The sequence below is a fragment of the Ammospiza caudacuta genome, chromosome 1, assembly GCF_027887145.1.
Source record: "Ammospiza caudacuta isolate bAmmCau1 chromosome 1, bAmmCau1.pri, whole genome shotgun sequence".
Lineage (NCBI taxonomy): Eukaryota > Metazoa > Chordata > Aves > Passeriformes > Passerellidae > Ammospiza > Ammospiza caudacuta.
Window position 1 is genome coordinate 35,807,756 of NC_080593.1, and position 19,952 is coordinate 35,827,707.

A 19,952-nucleotide genomic window follows, 5' to 3' on the forward strand; every position below is an offset into this window, starting at 1 on the left:
CATAAATAAAACTAACACCTATACAAGAAGAAGATTGAGTGTATGAGTTTTCTCTCTGCTTTCCTCTCTTCCTTCACTAAGACTATGAAGGAAGGAGTTGATTGAGCCTTTTCTCTGCCCTCTCTGTTCCTGCTGTGGGAAATCATAGCACACAATGTGTTTGTGGGGGGAACCATTTCCCATCTCACAGTTCAAAGTGAACATGGATTTCTTTTAAGTACATACTCTCTTGCTGCTTGCCTACATTCCCACATACTATAATATGATGTTCTTCATCTAACATGGCTGGGAAGAGCTTGAAAATCTGCTTCCCAAATGTGGCTTAAATTCACAAGTCAGCTCTTACTATTCTTGCAGTATCAAGAGGTAATGCATCACATCCTCTGAGGTGGGGGCAGCAACCTTCATAGAGCAAAGGAAGAGTGAAAGATTTACCAGAAAAAGCTGTTTCAATCCAGGCATTTTGTGCAGTCCTTTAGCCTAATGCAACCTGGATTGAAGAAAAGCACGTTGTCTCAAAAGTCCCTGTAGAAGCTCCACAAACCACAGCTCCTATGAAGAGCTATTATACCTTTTGCATAAGCCAGTGCTTACTGTCCTGAAGTTTTTTTATAACCAATACAGGTGAAACAGCCACTTTGCAGTAGCAAAGCACATCCTGTCATTTCTTCTGCTGTTGATTAATAAAAATAACAGGAATTAATATTTGTTTGTATGAGAATGGACTTCAAAGATGTGATTAACCGTTGTCATGGTTTGTCATCTCTTTCCCTTGATATCAGCCTGGTATTTTCCCTCTGATCACGAGCTCACAGTACATCTTCAGGCAAAGGGATCCTCATAAAGAACAGTAATAACGGTGGCAAGCAGTTTAGAAACACTGATTTGTGTGACTGTGAGACATCAGTGAATCTTCATTGTAATAATCTTGAATTTCCCTTTAATCCTTGTAAGAAGTGCTACAGGGCCTGGACTGAAGGTGGAGTAACCTAAGCCTAGACTTTGCAGAGCAGGGTAAGAAAGGGGACAAGCACAGAATGTCCTTGCACTGCAACAGCTTCCCAGCTTCCTGCAAGTAGCTGTTTAGAGATTTCCTGAGACAACCCTTCCATTCAGATGGTGATGTTGAGCAGTTTGTTCCACATGGATTTCAGTCTTACCTTCTGTCCCACAGGTCCAGGCCATCCTACTGGTCCTGGCATCCCAGGGACACCCGGGGGACCTGGTCTGCCCTTGAACGGAAAACACTGATTACAATGGTTCATAAAAACACTGATTACAATGGTTCATAAAAACACCCATTACAATGATTCATAAAAACACCGCTCCTGCACAGCTCCCTGCTGCAGACATGGCATAAAAAGACCTGTGTGTACTCATATCCATACAAATCCAATTTATATTGAGAGCAGAACCAAATCTTTAACTAACTATTCCTGTTACTGTGGTCCTTATTCTGAACATTCCTACATTGCTAGCTGTAATTGTTCTTTATTAACTGCTATATGACCACCAGTAACTACATCTGTACATACAGTTATTTATCTAATTGCTGCTTGTAAATCACTCTTTGAATATTTCCTAAAATGCTGCAGATTAAGGCTCTTCCACTGCATTACACTGCTTCGCAATATGATGTCAGAAATGTCATCATGACTTTCAGGGCCAAGAGTGAACTCTTGTGGGCCAGAAGCTTTTAACAAGAGTTGTACAGTTTTATTTCCAACCTGAGTGACTTCTCTTTCAGAACCTACTTGTATTTGTGAGAAGAGTAAGTGTTGATGTACTGTGTTTAAAGTTTAGCACTTTTTTGTAGGTTGGTGCGTCATTCTCTCAAAGACATTGCTGTTTTGAACCCTTTAATTTATATTATTAATATTTTGTTTACTGTAGGGCATTTGAAAATAGATTAAGAAATTTGTCTCTTCTGTTTATATGGTTTATATTTATTTGAATTACTGATTGGTAGCTGGTGTCAAAATCCTTGGTATATTATTAGAAAGGTGTCAAAATCCATGGTATATTATTAGAAGGGTACTTCTTTTCCTAGTTAGTGACCACCCCCTGCATATCTCTGATTTCATCCTGCATTTCTGTCTTCTTTAAAGTTAATTACATTAAATGGATGTACTAAGTGACTGAGATAACATATTCTGTTTCATCACATGTAGGGACACATATTTTTGACAATATATCACAGATCATATGTCACCAAGCATAGGATTGTAGTCAGCATATTGCATTGGTGCCAGAGCTCTGGAAGGGTAATCATCAATGGTTGTTCCTCCTTCAGGGGTATCTGGCTGAACCTTGTTTAGACTTTGGATGAGTAAAAATTTTGATTTTGCTTTGGGTTTTTTTTGGTATATCTTTTATAATAACTCCAATAATCTGCTTCCCATTGTCCACACAGACACTTCAGGTAATGTCCCACTCTTTCCATTTTTCTTTTTTCCCAGTCTTTGGCTTCTCTCCATGCTTTTTCTCAGGGAATTTGTCAAATTCAAGCCAGCTGGGGCAGCTCTCCAGCCCTGCAGCCAGAGATGCCTATCATCCACTCTGGGTACCTGTGAGAGAAGCACTAACAGGCTAAACTTCAACATTAGCTAAATTTTATTGAACTGTTGTCTGCACCCCTCTCTGGCAGCTGCTATTAAATATTGGATGGGATTCTGAGACAGCACCTTTATTCATACCTTTCTTCCAGGCCTGCCAATCTCCCCCTGCCAGAGAAAGGAATTTGTCAGTCTTGCAGTCACCACATGAAGCACAGTGGCTCTCAAGTCAATGCATGAATGCATTTATATTAAAACAAACAAACAAACAAACAAACAAACATGCAAACCCACAATCCCCTCCCCTAAAAAACAAAATACCACCAAACAAAACACTGTGAATATTTTTGTGTTCAAAACTGTGCTTACAGAGGTAAAATGAGAATTACTGTATTAGAGCTCCTTGGTCTTTCCTGTGTTCTCAGCCTTAAATCTACGGTCAACTCCTTGTATAACCAATCACACAATTAGCTGCTCAGCTTCAGCTTTACAGCTCTTTGGCATCATTATGGAACAAATCATTGCACATCTAAAAACATAACATATAGGCCACCTGAGCTGTCCCATACAATTCACACTGCATGGGAGAGCTCTGCTCCTGATGTTCTCCAGGAGGGACAGGGAGCTCAAGGCCTTTGGGTCAGTAAAATTGATGAGTTTTGCACCTGAGATGCTTTCTCAAAGCATACCTTAAACATAGGTCACAAAGGAAGACTATTATACTTCAAGACTGAAAATAACACAGAAAGACTAAGTCTGAAATTATAGCTTCAAGCCAATTCATAGCTTTACATTCAAATTAAAGCCAAACCTTCCATTCATAAGGCCCATCATTCACTAAACAGACAAAGAAAAAAGTGAACATCCTCCCCTGCTTCTTTGCTCCTCAAAACCACATCAAACTCCATGACAACAGACACTTACTTTCTCCCCTTTTGGTCCCATTATACCAGGAATTCCTTGTGGACCCTAGAGAGGAACATGAACGCTATTAACACTATTAATTAACATTATTATTAAACTGCATTAGTGAGGTGTTTGTGTTCCATCAGCCCTAGACCCTGTATGTCTCCTGGGACCTCAGGTGTTGGGTGTTGTGTTTGAATGTGGCTCCAAACCCCAGGTCTGTGCCACTGCTGAACAGCAGGATGGAGAGTTGGACTGAAGTGGGAATGGGAAGGGCAGGGGAAACTCATAAATGAGGAGAACCTGCAAGAAAAACAAGCCTGGGGCAAATGAAAGATGAGAGGTTATCAAAGTCCTGAAGAATTAGCAACCATGACATGGAGACACCACATCAGCTGGAAAAAGAGGTCAGCCCAAGGGGTGGTAAGGGAAGTAGCATAAAACATATGGGATGGGCTCTGCAGGATGGCATGGACATGGAAGATTGACACCATTTCTGAATTCTGAAAATATTTCTTTCTGTCAAACAAGGCTGATTCTATTTTCAGGAGACTTCTTAATCCAGGGAGACCTTGAACACTTTTCTCAGAAAAAAACACCAGAAAAGAGATTTGTTTCTAGAAGGCTTTGGTTTGCAGATCATCTTTTACTTTCAGATGACTAAGGAAAATAATCCCATGAGCCTGCATCAGAGAAGCATCAGATTCACTGTAAAAATCACTTACTCCAGATTTGGATCCTGCCTGTCTTATACTGTCCAAAATGTGATCAAATTGTACATGAATAGGAGCAAAATTTATCCTCAGACACAAATTACTCCAACTACTTTAGTCAGTAGAGTTATTTTAGGTTTTCAGTAATGAAAATCAATGCACCCTCTTAGAGTTAGAACAAAATTTAATCTTATTTATTTCTTTTTATCTTAGGATACACATGGGAGGAATTACACTCAAAGTTATACCATTACAAATCTAATTCTCCTTCTTATGAAAATTTATTAAAATTCAGCTATGAGTCAACAGTATGAACTTTTACAACTCATCTGAAAGCCCTGCAAGCTACAGAAGAATTCGAAAGTAATTACTAGATGTCTTTGTAATGGTAGTATTTCTTTGCCGGTGGCCATTGTCACAAAGTATTTCCCAAAAGACTGCTGGTTCTAATATTGTCCCTGTACAAGGCACAGTACTGTAGTTTGTAATTAAAAATTCCAAAGCCATGTTATACCCATCCTACTGTCTGCTGTTATGATAAAACCTGCCAGCCTGCTCTATTTAAAAATGTTCTTGGAGGCATCATAGGTCATTTGGTAGCAAGATTAATATTATTTATAGCAATGGACATTGTAGAACAATAGAATTAAAATTACTTTCTTGCAGTTTAAGTCAGAGAGACTATCAAGAGGAGTTGTTTTTTTTTTTAAACAGTCTAGCAAAGACTGAAATAACAAGTGTATTTTTCATATGAACAGCAATCTGGATCATGGCCAACACACTGCAGGGCTGATTCATAGGGCAGAGGAGACTTTCCTCAAGACAGAACTAGGCAAACACGAGGCATCACTTCTGGCCACACTTTTCCACTCTCATGTGCTAAATTAATCTTCTTCACCCTGTATCTCAGCAAAGACAAAATGGCAAAACAATAAATACAAAGTTCATGGGGAGTTGGAACTAGGTGATCTCTTCCAACCCAAACCATTCTATGATTCTATAAAAAGACTTTGTGGCTTTCACCTTGAAACTTCTATACTCTTCAATTATCTTCTGAAGTACTGACTTATAAATAATTAAAGCTAAGCTTTTTGCCACATAACTGAGCCTTTACTTTGGCCACATAAATGAGCCTTTACTTTGATGTGTTTTCCATACTTTTTAAATAGTGTTTGGGTGCTTGTTAGCTTCCCAGGCTGCCAAAGCCTCAGCCACAGCTTTGCTGAGCACAGGCCCTGAGCTGTGTCTGGGCTGTGTGGCAATAAACTGGCACCCAGGGGGGTTGAGGAAGCTCATTGTCCCAAGGCACCAGGCACAGCACATGGACTGGGACTGCCCAGCAGGAACTGGAAGTACCTCTCCATGAAAACTCTCCATTTTCTTTGGAGGGAACTGGAATGGAAAGGCAAACGGATGATCCTTTCAACAATACAGAGATGTTCATAAAAAACTTCTCTCTAGGGGCAGCTCATTTCCTCAGAAGAAAAGGGCCAGGTTGGATGGGGTTCTGAGCAACCTGGTATGGTTGTATTGTCTCTGTTCATTGTAGGGAGGTTCTACTTGCTGACCTTTAAAGGTCCCTTCCAACTCAAACTGCTATGCGACTCTAAGATTTCTGACCTTCCTCTGAAGATTTCTGAAAGAATAAATTGCAGAAAATGATGTGTGAGGTCAAAAAGACTGGTCTGAGGTTATCCAGCAAGTCAGAGGCAGAAACACTGCAGGTCAAGCTAGCAGACCCTGCACCTCCTGACTCCCACCCCAGTGCCCTGCTAAGCCTCTCCTTGTCCCTGATTTTACTGTAGATGTTTGCCTTCTCAGGGATGTACTCTGCTAACATCCCAGTCCATTTCTTACCTTGTGCATCCACTCCACAGGCTCTTGTCCTCACAAAAAAGAGAACAGAGTCTAAAGCAAAGAAAAGACTGACAAGAAGCATCTGAAGGAAGTGATGACACATCTGTGATTTTTGATGGGTGCTACCCGCTGTAAAACTCCACAAAAATGAAGGGTGAACTTGAAATGGAATGAAGTGTGTGAGGCAGGGTTGAGAACATAGGGTAAAAAGCCTACATGATTTATGCAAAGTCATATCAAAATGAATTTTAGCCAGAGCTTGGCATGCTTATTGGGTGGTGAAAAGCATTTTCATGTGTTTCACAGCTTTGTAAGGACTTATGAGCAAGTGAGAGAATGATGTGGTTTCATCACACATGCCTCACTCACCTGGGGGCCAGGAGGCCCTGCAGAGCAGTGCAATTCAGGCAGAGTGGAAGCCTGTATTATCTGGAGCTCATGGCACAGCTCTTCCATATCCAGCTTCTATGAAACATCAAACATATGAGTGAACATGCAGCCACATGTAGCCTGTTGAAGAAATGCATAAAATTCCAGCCACCATAGAGTACAGCCTCAAAAGGGTTTATTGCTCCCTTTGGGAGAAGTCTGGGGCTTATCACAAGGTTATCTTCATGGATGCCTGAACATTAGCACTTCAGTATAGCCTCCTGCCCCATGCTTCCTTCTCTTCCCCCTCTTCCTCCTCTTCCTCTCCCTGAGGCCCATTGCAGCCAGGCTTCCCCTCTGAGCCAGCGTGGGACCCTGGCCTATTCTTAGACCTGACCCTGCCCTCTCTGTCCCACTTTGCCAGCAGCAGCTCCTCTCCAGGAATAGCATCTTGCTCTAAAAATAGAGACTTCAGCCAGGGAGGGCACAGGCAGCGTGAACTTCGCTCCAGAAGACGCTGACCCGCAGGCATCCATCCACTGCAGATCAGAGCCAGTGCCTTACATGATCAATGAATGCCTGATCTTCTGGCTTCAAACATCAAGCTTTCATGAATGAAATACTTTATTTATGTCCTGTGACAAAAGTGATCTCCCCTGGAAATACAGATGAACACTGAGCCAGAAACACTGGTCCGAAACAACTGATCTTCAGCTTCCTAGAGAAAAGGCCATTTTCCAGTAAAGCTCTGACTACGGGCTCCAAAGAACAAACTGCTCATGGTTTAATTCACATGGCTCCCACCCTGCTTGTAACTGCTTATTTTCATATCATGTTTTCATGGGGAGATGGTGTGAAGGGGGATTTTAGCTCAGATTACTCTCTAAGCTGCCTGAAGGGATCTCAGAGACCCTGGTCCCAGTCTCATCCTTACTGAAGGAGTACACAACATTCCCAAAGAGATCCTGTCTTTGGATCTCCTTTCTGTGGAAATCAAGGCACAGGCAGGGGAGGTAATGAGGGAGGCCTGGAGAGAACAGCAGCCTGAGTTCAATCCTGATCAATCAAAAGGCAATGGAGGATTTTACACCATACTTCTTCTCGGGTTACTTCTTGTCTGGCATCTTACTAATTATTATTTACTATTATTATGATTTACATAATTTACTATTTTTATCATTTACATTATTATTTATTTACATTATTATTTACATTGTTGATATGATTTAAATTATTTACATTATTTACTATTTAATCATCATTTATTTAGAACACTAGCAATAATTGCAGTGTTTGCATATGGTAAATAAATATTAAAATTAAGGAACAGGAATTGCTGAGTAGGAAGAAGAATTCTTTATGCTGGGATGGAGGATATGCTGTAGTCAGCAGAACCTGCAGTAAGGGTACTTGGGCAAATTGCTATGTCTTATTCCCATTGTATCCTGCACATGCTTATGTCAGCATATGTGTATGGACATTTATCACAGGTTTGTGCATAGGTGGGTGAGTGAAAACTGACACCAGCCTCTCAAACACATATGTGTTTCTGCAAAATGAAATGGTGGGGGGTAGATTCCACAGGAAGATTTCAGGATCTTCATTTCACCTACTAGGTAAGGCAAATGTGATGCAGAACAGGATATACACCCAGGAATCATTGTGCAGGATGGAAAATTGCCTTTCTGTCCTTACTGGTTTACTTCTTTGCCATTTCCTCTGGTTCAGGATTGCCTCACTCTAAGAAGGTTTCAATGCAGAGTAAGGGAAATATTTAAAGTTAATTGAATTAACTGCAGGAACAAATCCAGCCTTATTTCATTCCTTGATCCATTTGATATTTACTTCAAGCCCCAGTCTGGGATGCTGTGTGATTGTCCTCACAGAGCCACATCAGCACTGCCAGGCAGGTTTGCTGAGTGACACCATGAAGCAGTGCTCGAGAGGATGCTGCATTCTTTGTCATTAAAGCTCATGTAAAAGAAGTGAAAGCCACACTTACAGTGCTCCAGCTGTGCCTGAAGTACGGTGGCGGGAGCAGGGGCGGAGGAGGGCCAAGGAGGCAGCATGTTCTGCAGTGCTGCTTCTTCTGTTCCAAACAAGGCAGATCTGTTCAAGACAAACACTCATCTGTGGTCTTGAACAGCACAATCATTTCTTACAGAACAAGAGAAGTTGCCATTTCACAGAACACTGTCCTACATCCTATAGGCATTGATTACAATCAATTGCTGTAATCCAAGCAGGGATTTAAGAAACCTGGTGAACCCTAAAGTCTCTAAGTTTCTTTTTGTGCCAAAGGCTTTGGAGAATTCTAAGCTCTAAATGTGGCTCTGACACAGGCAGAATCTCGAAAATTCCAGATTGGTCACATCAGAAAATGAATCAGGCATTTATTGTTTTCTCTACCCTCTGTTCCAAAAGCCAAAAGATGTTACAAACAGCATCTTCTGGTCCCTGCTACAGCCCACTTGCCACCAGGAAAGCACTCAGTGCTGTTGGCCATCACCTTCCCTGTGAACTGAATCACTTTAGGCATTTTTGTGCTAAGTGGGAAGTGAGAAGCTGTCCCACAACACATTGACTTGTATTTCCTCTGGAGCTGCAAGCAGCTGCAACTTAGCTGACAACTTTGTCACTGACTGACTGGTAAGACGGGATCTCAGCTGTGTTTGGCAGTGTATTTAATGTTGTCTGAGAGGTAAACTTGCATCAAAATATGCTCTGACCAAAATTCACAAAGAAGGATATTAAGATGGTGCATTTATACACTGTATTTTTTCCTTTGAATCTTATTTACTTCTTGGGAAACACATCTCTGATCAGAGTGAGGACCTTCCTCAAAGGTTTTTCCAAGGATAGCAAATATTTATTTATGCCTGTTGGTTTCTTCCTCTGGCTAGTGGCAGCTGGAATGGGTGTCTGTGAATTGAAGGGGGGCAGGGAGCCAAGAAGAAAAGCCTATGGTGAAGTATCTGGTATTAATAGAAAATCTCTAAATTAAGTTTCTGGGAAGACAAACCTGATGAAATTGCTAGATTTGAGTGCAAATCAATTGCAGGCTGGATATTAGTCACATCTCAAGGTAAGGGAAGAACAGAGTTCTAGTTTTTCAAATGTCTCAGAAAATGTATTACCTCAGTTGCACCACCCCATGTTAATGGGGATGGCATTTTCTCAGTCCTGAAGCACAGAAAAGAGCTGCCCAGAGGAGTGGGATTCAGGTGCGTTCAGGGGTAGTTCATGCCATCCAGATGTTTTTTCTCTATTAAAATACTATTTGTGATGATATCTTTGAGACCTGAATCAGTTGAATTCTGGAAGGGTCCACAATGAAGACTCTTTTTCAACTTTTCCTCACAAGTTTGAAACTCAGTCAAAAACTTCAATTTAAGAGAAAGGCAGAAGATTTATTTAAAAAAAAAAAAAAGCATATTTTTTTCATTTTAAAGCTTTAAATATGCACTGAAAATGCCAATGTCTTTTAAAAAGTAACAGAGGTAGGAGTCACTTGTCTCCAGCACTTACATGTAATAAAATACCAAGATATTAAGAGTTGAGTTTTATATTGGCTTAACCTGAATTCAGTCACTGTTATGCAGCTGTAAACAAGTTTTTCAATTTTTAACACACAACTTCTGTGGTTGTCTGTGTTTCAGGATTGAATTTGAACATATTGCATTTGGACAAAATAGTGCAATATTAAGGTAATGGACAACTTGTAATTTAACAGGGTATAAAGTGTGATTATAGCTTTATTTTAGGCCACATTCCAACATAATTTTTCTTAGTATCACCGCATTTCATGGTTTAGTTAAAATTTCAATAGGATTATTGTCATTCAGTGAGAATAAGAATATCAAAACTAGCCTGATGTGGCTTAGTTGCTAAGATATCTCTACTGCCAATTCTTTTTGTGCAGAAAAAAAGATTTACATTACTGCAGTTGTACTGCTACTTTAAAAAAAATGTTGTTCTTTAAATATTTTGCAAATATAAGATTAAATATAGATGTGCAGCTATAGTTCTGATATGATACTTGTCACATCCTCAAGAGTAAATTCCAGTCCTGCGTTATAAAAATTTGGATTCTCCTTTTTAGAAGAAAAGCCTGAAAATCTGTGGAAGAGCTTTATTGTGAAAAACACTATACCTAAGTGAGAGGGTAAAAAAAAGCCCCTCATTTCAGTCTTTATGCTACTGTAACACAAGTTAGGCTGAAGCCCACTCTGGGTTTGCTGGTATGAACAGTGGTAGCAAGCACTGATCTCAGTGAGGAGACAAGCAAAATCTAACTACCAGTAATAGCAATATATACTATTACTGTAGATATTATTAGACACTATTACTAATAGATGTTATTCCTTTAGATAGATACTAAATCCTAATAGACACTATTATTATATACCAAGTAATTGCATACCATTAATAGTAAAGATATTGCTATATAGGACAGGTATTAATTATGTAATGACTTGGGTAGTTAATATTTCAGGGGCTCCATCAGTAACCCTGGCTCTGCTCTGGAAGGTGCATTTTTCAAGAAAATATTTAAGAAAAGACCGATTCTAGACCCAAAAACTTTCCCCACTCAGGTATGAAAAGTGATAGAGCAGCAGAAGGAGCAAAAACCCCAATGATTCACAAAGAGACTGCAGGTAGGACTGCTGTAATCTGATCTTCCAGTAAGCACCACATTTCTTTGCTATGGGTTCTGTCAGTAACTGCAATGGGTCCAGGATGTACAACTATTACAGTATTGCCTTGATTTATATCACAAAAGGGTTACCTTGGCAGGCTCACAGGCTCTTAGCAAATGCAATGTGTATTTTTAGGCTCCAGGTTAGCTTTGTTTGCTAAACACAGCTTCAGAATACTCCAGTCCCCATCAGTGGAAAAAATCTCAGCCCAAGAATAGGACTGCCATAGTTTTCTGTGAAATATGAAGAGCCTGCCCACACGGAACATGCGTGTAGGAAGCTGCTCTTTCAACAACTCCAATGCCAAAGAACATGTTCAATAAGAAAAAAAGACAAAGTGAAAATATCCTTTTAGGACTTGTCCAAGAGGCAGTTGTTTTCAAAGAACATAAAAATTTAAATAATCACCTTTGAAATAGAACATGTTTACATTCTCAGCTTATTTTTATGGTCAAGGCTATGAGTTAATCCAGTTCCAGAAAGTGACTTTATAAATCTATGGATATACTGCCAATGGTAGCTTCAGGAAAGAACATACTTTAGCTAAGGTGTGATGTTTCATTTTGCTGCTGCAGATTTCTTGTGACCATAGCTGGGATTTGGGAACTCTTACTCAAGTTGGCACAACACAGAGCCAGAGAGAAACCTTCACCCAGGCTGAGTCCCCTGGAGCGGGGCTCATATGAGGTCTGTGAAGCCTCCTAGGGCAGATCCTAGAGAAATCCATAACCCCACAGCTGCAACAGAAATACCAAAGATATTCTGCTGGATTCAGGTCAGATTTACAAGATTTCACTGAAAAAAAAATCATAAATAAACCATGAAAGTGACTTTCCTCCTAAAATCACAAAGCTGTAGGCTGAACGCCAGGACGAAAGGACAAGAAAGGAAAAGGATACTTAACATGTGTTTCCCTTCCTATTTATGACCACATTGATCCAGCAAGCCCGGGTGGGAAGCTGAGCTGCGACCCAAAGTCTCACCCTGAGAGCAGGGCTGGTGGCTTGCCCAGCCTGCGACAGGCAGGGCTGTGCTGACACCCACCACAGATGCTTCTCCCCTGCCGATGGCACTCAGAATTAATCATAAACCAGCTGGGCAGAGCAGCCAGTTAATGACTGTGGGCTTGTCCAGCTGAAACTGAGCCTTTCATCTGCTTTGTTGTCATTCATTCAGGCTCCTCTCAGCCTCCTTGCAAGGACAGCAGAGCCCCACAGGCTGCAGCCACCCAGCTCCAGTCTGGACATCTACTGCAAGCAACCGGGGCACGTTTTCCTCTTTAGTTAGGAAAGCTTAGGAGCTTGTTAAAGGTGCCTTTATCTACAGAGCAGATGCAGGTATTAAGCTCTCCTTCAAAATGCCAAAGATAAGTGCCAGCATTACCAATGCTTCTTTAAAGAGTGTTTTATGAAACTTTTTGACTCAAAGTGTGCTTTAAGGCCATATAAGCAGAGATGAGAATACACCTTGTGTTTGGAGCTGGGTTGAACAGTCAGGTTAGTGAATTTTCTGCACCTCTTAAAACATTTTTGAACTTGAACCTTATAGTTGATGGCTGCAATATATCCTTTCCTATAAACCACATTAAATATGCAAAAGAAATAGATCAAGCTTAGGTAATGGTGTCTGTGTGGAGGAGGTGGTGACCCATGAAATTCCTGTGGGAATTACAAAATGAGACACAGAGATGAAGCTCTGCCCTGCTACTAATTTCCCTTTGCTTAAGATGGGCTTCAGTTCAGACTCTTTAGATACAGAACAAAGCAGATCAGAAATTATTTCAATTAATTTGAGAAAATGAAGAAATCCAGATGAAACCTTGCAAGTTTCTTTTAATAGAACCATAACATTCTTTAGGCTGAAAAAGACCACTAAGTTCTAAATGTTAATTTAGCACAGTCAAGAAAATCTCATAGAAATTTGAAAGCGCCCCATTTTTAATCTCTGAAGAATCACAGGCTGCAGCAGCAGTACTTCACTAGCTGATGCACACTCAGAAACTGTCAGAAATAAATAAATAAATAAATAAACAAATAAATAAATAAATGTATTTAAAAATCAGTCAGTGTTCCCAAAGCTTGACAACTGCATGATCCCTGGCACTCTGCCTGGACAATGGGACTGGAGATTCACCTGGCCACAGCAGCAAGGACTCTCTGTCCTCTATCCCCACCTAACACTGGGCCCACGTCCCTCAGCAGCTCTGGGAGAGCTGGGAGAGAGGGGTGGCTGCATCTCTGAGGTCAGCCCTAAAAAACACTGCAGGCACAGCAAGGTGTGGGAGAGAAAAGGGGCCTGTGGGATTTTTTAGCAAAGGAAGGGTCTTTTAACCCCTGTATGTAACATTTCAGACATTTTATCTGTGTGTATGGGCATGTACGAGGACAACACGGATGCCAGAAGATTATGCACTGTTCTCTCAGACTGATTACAGAAGGAAAATTCTGAGATCAGTACAGAGAGGGAGAGAGAGAGAGCAGGATTTGCTTGTGTTGGCTCTGCATTCTGTTTCACAAAACAATGAAAAATCCCAGTAAAATCTAATGGGTGTAACACTTCAGTGGGTTATAAAACGGGTTTGAAAAATAAACCCGTGTCTTATAAATCCTAATAACCATGACAGGGCCATTCTGTGCAATTTTCCTTCTATTGCCTTTCACTTGCAGAGCTCCAGAGCCCTAGGCACTGCTAAACAATGTTGACAATTCTATGCACTCCCCACCATTGCATGAGAAACTGAGGCACAGAGAAGTTAAGCAAGTCCCCCACGTCCAGGGATAACTCAATTACAGTACCATCTGGTGAATTACAATATCTCATCTCGTTTTATGAGCCAGATCATAAAACTCAACTGCTCTTCACACAGAGCATTAGTATAAATACTCTGAGTATTAAAGCCTAAGAATTTACTGTAATCTGTAGAAGAGCCTGAAGCCTGAAAGATTAAAGCAGGATGGCCTGAAAGACTTCTGTATGTCATTCAGTGCCACACAGTCCTCTCCCACTTTGTGTAAGATCAGTAGCAACAAAGCTGAGAGACACCAGTTCCACCCTTCTGCAAGTGCAAGATCATAATCTGTCAGTGCTAGCAGAGATCAAACATGTACTTGACTTTGATGTTGCTCCACCATATGCTCAGACAGTCCCAGACAATCCCTATGAGACTGTGGGTGTTGCTGTGTGCTCAAAAAGACTTCAGAGAAAACCCTCTCAATTCTTATTTGAAAGCCTGTTGCCATCAACTAGATTAATTCCTCATGACTCCCTTGCCACAACAGATTCCCAAGCCAGAAAACTTTGTTCTTCTGCCTTTGACCAAAAGCCCAACTATGTATTGACTTCGTATTGGAAAAAATGGTAAACTTTGTAGTTTCAAGAGGCTGGTAAAAATACTCCATAATCACTTCCCTGGGTAGAAGAAAACTGAAATGGTAGCACTGCCTTTACTTGTGTGCACTCCCCAGAAGCCTACATTTATCCATTACCTTCTTGCTAGTTCCTGAGGAAAGTGGTGGACCTCTTTTCCCCACAATATTTCAGTTCTCCTCTGTGCTTTTCCTACATCCACCTTGTCTTCCCAAATGCTCTTTTACCATCACAGCTGTGTGACTACAGGAAGAGTCCCCACAATTTCCTTCCCATTAAAGGGGTGATTCCCTGGAGATGAAAAAGGAAGAAGTAGAACACCTAGGCTGGGGTCAGTTAATTCCTGTAGAGTTTTTCCTCTCTTGTTTATTTCTGATCTTCCTCAAACAATTCCCCCAGATTTGAAGGTCTTGCCCTGTTCTTTTCTACCTTCTAAGCTGCAGCACCAGACAGATCTCCCAGCTGTGTCCTGGTTGTGCTGCACCACAGCTGAGTCTGCAGCCACACACCACCCTTGCACCAGGAGTTAAAGACTGCAGGGATACAGGGTCTATTGTGACCACAAATGTCCTGCTTTCTAAACACAAGTGATACTTTTCTAAGGTTTTAACTGATATTAGATGTTTCTTTTGCTGCAGCTGCACTGCTGGTGCTTCTGTGCCAATAGCCCATCCATGGGAAGCCTCAGTGTCTGATAGGAAATAGATTGTCAAATGCAAGGAGGCTAAAATGTGAAGCCACAGACTGTTCCCCTCCTGTGCAGGGCTTTGGTAATATTGGCATGCCCACAAATGAACTGTCTGTACCAAAGGCAGAGAGCTACAAGCACCATCTCTCTACAGCTACACGGGGACTAAGCTGATTTTGCAGCACTTTGGATTGCTTGTTGGTGAGCTTCTATCCTTTCAGTGAAAACACCTGATTTTGAAACAGCTTGCTCTGCTTTGCTGGAATTTAAGCCTCCACCTTTCAGTCTGCTCATAACGAAAATGTGGTATTGACCAACATGTCCCATACCCATGGGTACAGCCAGTGCTCTCCTCATTCATCGCAAGGGTGCAGCATGGACAGCCTGGAGCAGCTGGATGTCCACGTCAGCCATGGATCACTTTCAGCTGAGGTTCCCTTTGGGAAGTGCTGCCTGTCAGAAGCACTCAGAGGTTATGGAGAAACCTGCAGATCAGTTACTGCTTCCTTTGCTGGAAAGCCAAGCGGGCACTGCCTCAGCTCCTGTACTGGCCTCTGTCCCTGGCAGCTGGAGGACTTCTTCACAACCCAACAAGTGAATGTCACAATATTCTCCTTCAACAGCATTTCACTGAACCCCTTCCCTTCATTTGCATTATCAGTGAACTTTTTTGTCAAGACAAGCACCTTGTCAACCAGTAATGCCATAAATATGTCAGAAGCCTCTTCCTTCTCCTGCATGCAAGGCCAGGGCTGCACTTAAAGAGCTTTGCTGCAAACAGGTTTCAGCTTCCTCACTAGAGGCCATGTCCTCTTCTGATTTGTGTTTACTGCTGCAAGGCAAATGCCCAAGTTCCTGAACTGCCTCTGATGTCCTTTCCTTGTCCCTTACCCACAGGATCAAGTGGGCTCCTGCTCACTGGTTTACTGTGAATTTCAGAGCATCTCTGGGGGACCTTGGCTACTGAGGATGACATCAGGGTTCCCTTCCTTTGCCCTTGCTGAGGAGAAGGTGGATGCAGGCTCGGAGTCAGGACAGGCTGTGCAGCCATGTGGCTGCTCTGCTCTCACCTTACTCAGCACAGCACACACACCAGAGAAGCTCTGTGAGGCCTAAGGTGGTTTCTTTCCTGAGTATCATCTACATTGACCAGAGCAGGACACCCAGTCTGGGATTTTCACAGGTCATATCTGCCAGGGGAGAATATACAGGTAAAGTCAAATCAGGTAGGTTTTAAAACTCTGCTTATTTAAAGACCCATTCGCTTGAAGCAACAGTAACCACACCAGGCCAGGTTGTAAATTTGCTACCAGTCCAAGCCTTTCCCCAGAGGCTGCTCAGGAATTGTCCTCTTTATCAGCTTAGAAAGGTAGCCATATACCTTCCTTCTTTTGGCTTAACTTTCCAGCTTCTCATGTGGGCTACCAAGTTAAACCAGCCAATCCCAAGGTTATTTTCTTCTCTGAAGCTAAACAGAGAATCTACTGAAAGAATATTTTGTTTCCCTTTCAGGCTCATATGAATCACAAACAAGACAGAAAGCTCTCAGACATCCCGGCCCAGGACCTTTGGCTGCCCAGCCCCACAGCTGGGTGACTGCCCTCTCATGGCCAATGATACTTTGCTTTCCTTCTTCTAAGCTGTAGCCTTTGCCAGTCGCTCATTTCCATCAGGAATTTTAATCTAACCCCAGCTTTCCTGCTTATGTTTGTTCTATGAGAAACCGACTGACCAGTGGTACCAGGATGCTCAGCACCTCCTGGGCCATGCTGACTTTACAGAGCAGAACCAGGCTTCCTTCCCTGGTCTGATATTTCTGCTTGCTAGTCACCCTTTGGGCTGTTTTCCCAGCAGGCTCTGGCTGCTGCCTTTTGAGAGTCTTCAAGCTTTTACTTTTCATCTTGTTTTAAATTCCTTCTGCAACTTCCTTTCTCTTGCAAACACTCTGATAAGTCATTGTCTTGTGATTTTACACAAATAAATATTTACAATTACTCTCTTTAGAAACAAAATACATCCACCTGACACCTTTGCTGTCCATTATGACAATAGTTTGGATTCCTGCAGGGAAAAGAAAACCAAATCCTGATGATGGGGTCAGATGTTCCTTTTATAGAAAGACAGCTCTGATCCCAACTCCCCCAATGTCAGGAATCATCCCTTGTTTCTGTGTCTTTTCTCTCCTGCTGTTTCTCTCACAAATGCTCAATGCCCCCTGCCCGCAGCACAGCACCCCAGTGGCTCCCAAGGTCCCTTCTCTGAGCTGCCCAGCCATGGCTGTCACCCCACACAGTGACACCCCTCACACCCCACCCTGCTCTTCCCAGCCCACCTTGCCCATCACCACGGCTCCAACAGTGTCAGTTCACAAAAAAACTCAATTCTTTCCTGCAGCTCTGCCACATGAAGTCTGGCTGCAAATATTATACCTTCCTGAGTCAAAGGGGATAACCTAATGCCCAGTGAGATATAAAGTTCCCTTTCTTCAGGAAAATAAGAGGACAAAGGCAAAGAAAGTGTGAGGGATACTGCCGATAGTGCTCTGATATCCCATTGAGTTCTTTTAAACTGATCCACCATAATATTTCCAAAGGACTAGGAATCAATATTGACTGTAGGAGCCAACTGAATCAAGGGATGCACCTGTGGCATGCATAGAAGGCCAGAAGATGCACTGAGATGCAGCTCTTTTTCTTTGGATGCTTCTGGTAATTTAAATACTGTCCCATCTCTCTGCAAAACCTTGATGGGCCTGGATGAGCAGTAAAGGGGAGGAGAAGGAAGGAGAAGGGGAGGAAGAGAGTCTTTCTACTACCTGAATTTGGAAGGTGGCTTCCTTCAGGCTGGTTCTTACAAGGTGCAGACTGGTTCATATAGCCCTACTAAAAATGACTACAGAACTCATGCCTTCATCATGTGAGTGCAGCAGTTCGGGAACCTCAGCAGGGCAGAGCTCTGAAAAATAGATGTAAATGACACCACAAACACAAGTGGTGTAAGGGTGGGGTATGACAGGTTACCCTGAAAATAATCTGCTGTCTCCAGGGGCCGAGCTACCCACCCTGGGGTCTTCAATGCCATATGAACCACAGCTAGATGCTCTTATTACATGTTATAATACTTGTAACATGTTATAATATCACTCCCTGGAACATTTTCTCCAGAAATGACACTTCAGCACCATGAGACTCAACTCTTTGGATCTGACATGACCCTCAAAATACTTCTAGAAACAAGGATGCACTGTTGCTTGAGGCTGATGGGACTCTAAGGTGGAGTTGGCAGAAAACAAAGACCCAGATTATTCCTCTTTCCCCAGTTATTGTACAAACACTTTTTCACCCTACAGGCTGATTCCCCTTTGCTTTCTAGTTACTGCTTTGGGACCTGTAAGCCTTTTTATTTGGACCTGTTGCTATGCAAAGATGTGTGAGGACAGAAATAAAAGTACTTTTAGGCTAGAAGTTTCCAGACACACCTGAAAAAAACCTGAATGTTTTTTTCCCAACTAGAGGAAAGACAAGCCATCACTTAAGAACATTCTCTCTGCTAAATGGGATTCGTTCCAGAATTTGAAAGTGCGCTGTTGAAATTCATTCTTCAAATGTGAAATTGCATCCTGGTGCCGAATACAAATAATTGACTCAGCTGACAGTCAGAGAACATTTGAGCAATCACTAAAATAACTGAGAATGTAAGCAGAATTAATTCACCTGCAGAGTAAACGGAATTAATTCATCTTCTGTGCCCACTGTCAGATTTCTATCAGAAAAATCAGAACTTACTGTTTTTTTTTCTTAGAAGTTTCTTAAAATGCAGATGCAACCAAAGCTCTAAAGGCATACCTTATTATATATTTTTAATACCAAATAGCCCTGATTAGCAAGTAATAATGACACATAGGTATGTCTCAATCCAGCCCTGTGGCTATGGAATTATGACAGAATCTTTGGCCAACTGCTATTTTTTCCACATATTATCAAGAAAACATTGACAATTCATGCATGGCAGGAGCCTCACTAAGAGCTTGTTGGATATAAAGGTGACTTTCATTGTCTTGGCCAGAAGAGCAGTGTTGGACTTCACCATGGAGCAGACTGTGGAGTGGGGATCTGCCCAATGGGATCTTGCAGACAAGAGCCCAGGACTGCCCTCTGGAAAACGCTCCACTGCAAGGAATAGGCTCTGGCATTTTCCTTCATGTTTACCTCTTCTACTATGGTTTCAGCTGAGATGACAAGTCTTCCCTCTTTTTAGGGGAAGGTTATTTGTTGAACTATTATTTAACAAGACAACTCAAATGCCTTCTGTAGACACACAAGTGTGAGGCACAGGAGAAGGCAAGGGAAACATCACATTCGTGCTTGCCTGTGTGTCATCTGCAGGTGTCAAAGAAACACAAAGGTCTTCAAAACAAGTTTTGAGGTCTGATGTTATTGCAAAGCAATTTGGAGTACATCAGGGAAAATAAATCCTGGTGATTCCTGTACCTCATTGTTAACTAACCTCAACATTACGGAAAAAGCACATCCCAGTCGAAAAGAAATGGTAACAAATTTAAAGGCTTTTCAGCATCTTAGAGAGCTTGAATGTAAACCATTTGGCTTCATGGGTAGAGCAGAGGGATTTGAGAGCAAGAAAGGCTGTGTGCCTTTAAGTCCATGTCTAGGTTTGATTTTATGTACAGACTTAAAATACACAGCCCTCTGATCACTGTGAAAGCCATGGGGAGGATCTATAGGTACAGCAGGCCCTGACCTGCCAACCTCAGTGGAACCATCTCAAATCTGACACAAGG

General features: G+C 41.9%; 1 protein-coding gene across 1 annotated transcript in view; it reads right to left on the minus strand.

Moving 5' to 3' along the window:
- The window catches only part of COLQ (collagen like tail subunit of asymmetric acetylcholinesterase), a 38,686-nt gene that overhangs the window by 17,801 nt on the left and 933 nt on the right, over window positions 1-19,952 (minus strand). The window contains exons 2-6 of the mRNA XM_058814282.1: window positions 8,403-8,509; window positions 6,401-6,496; window positions 3,480-3,524; window positions 2,697-2,723; window positions 1,161-1,232 (exon numbers count right to left, since the gene is read on the minus strand). Of these exons, the coding sequence (XP_058670265.1) occupies window positions 1,161-1,232; window positions 2,697-2,723; window positions 3,480-3,524; window positions 6,401-6,496; window positions 8,403-8,509 (347 nt within the window). The remainder of the gene's footprint in view (window positions 1-1,160; window positions 1,233-2,696; window positions 2,724-3,479; window positions 3,525-6,400; window positions 6,497-8,402; window positions 8,510-19,952) is intronic.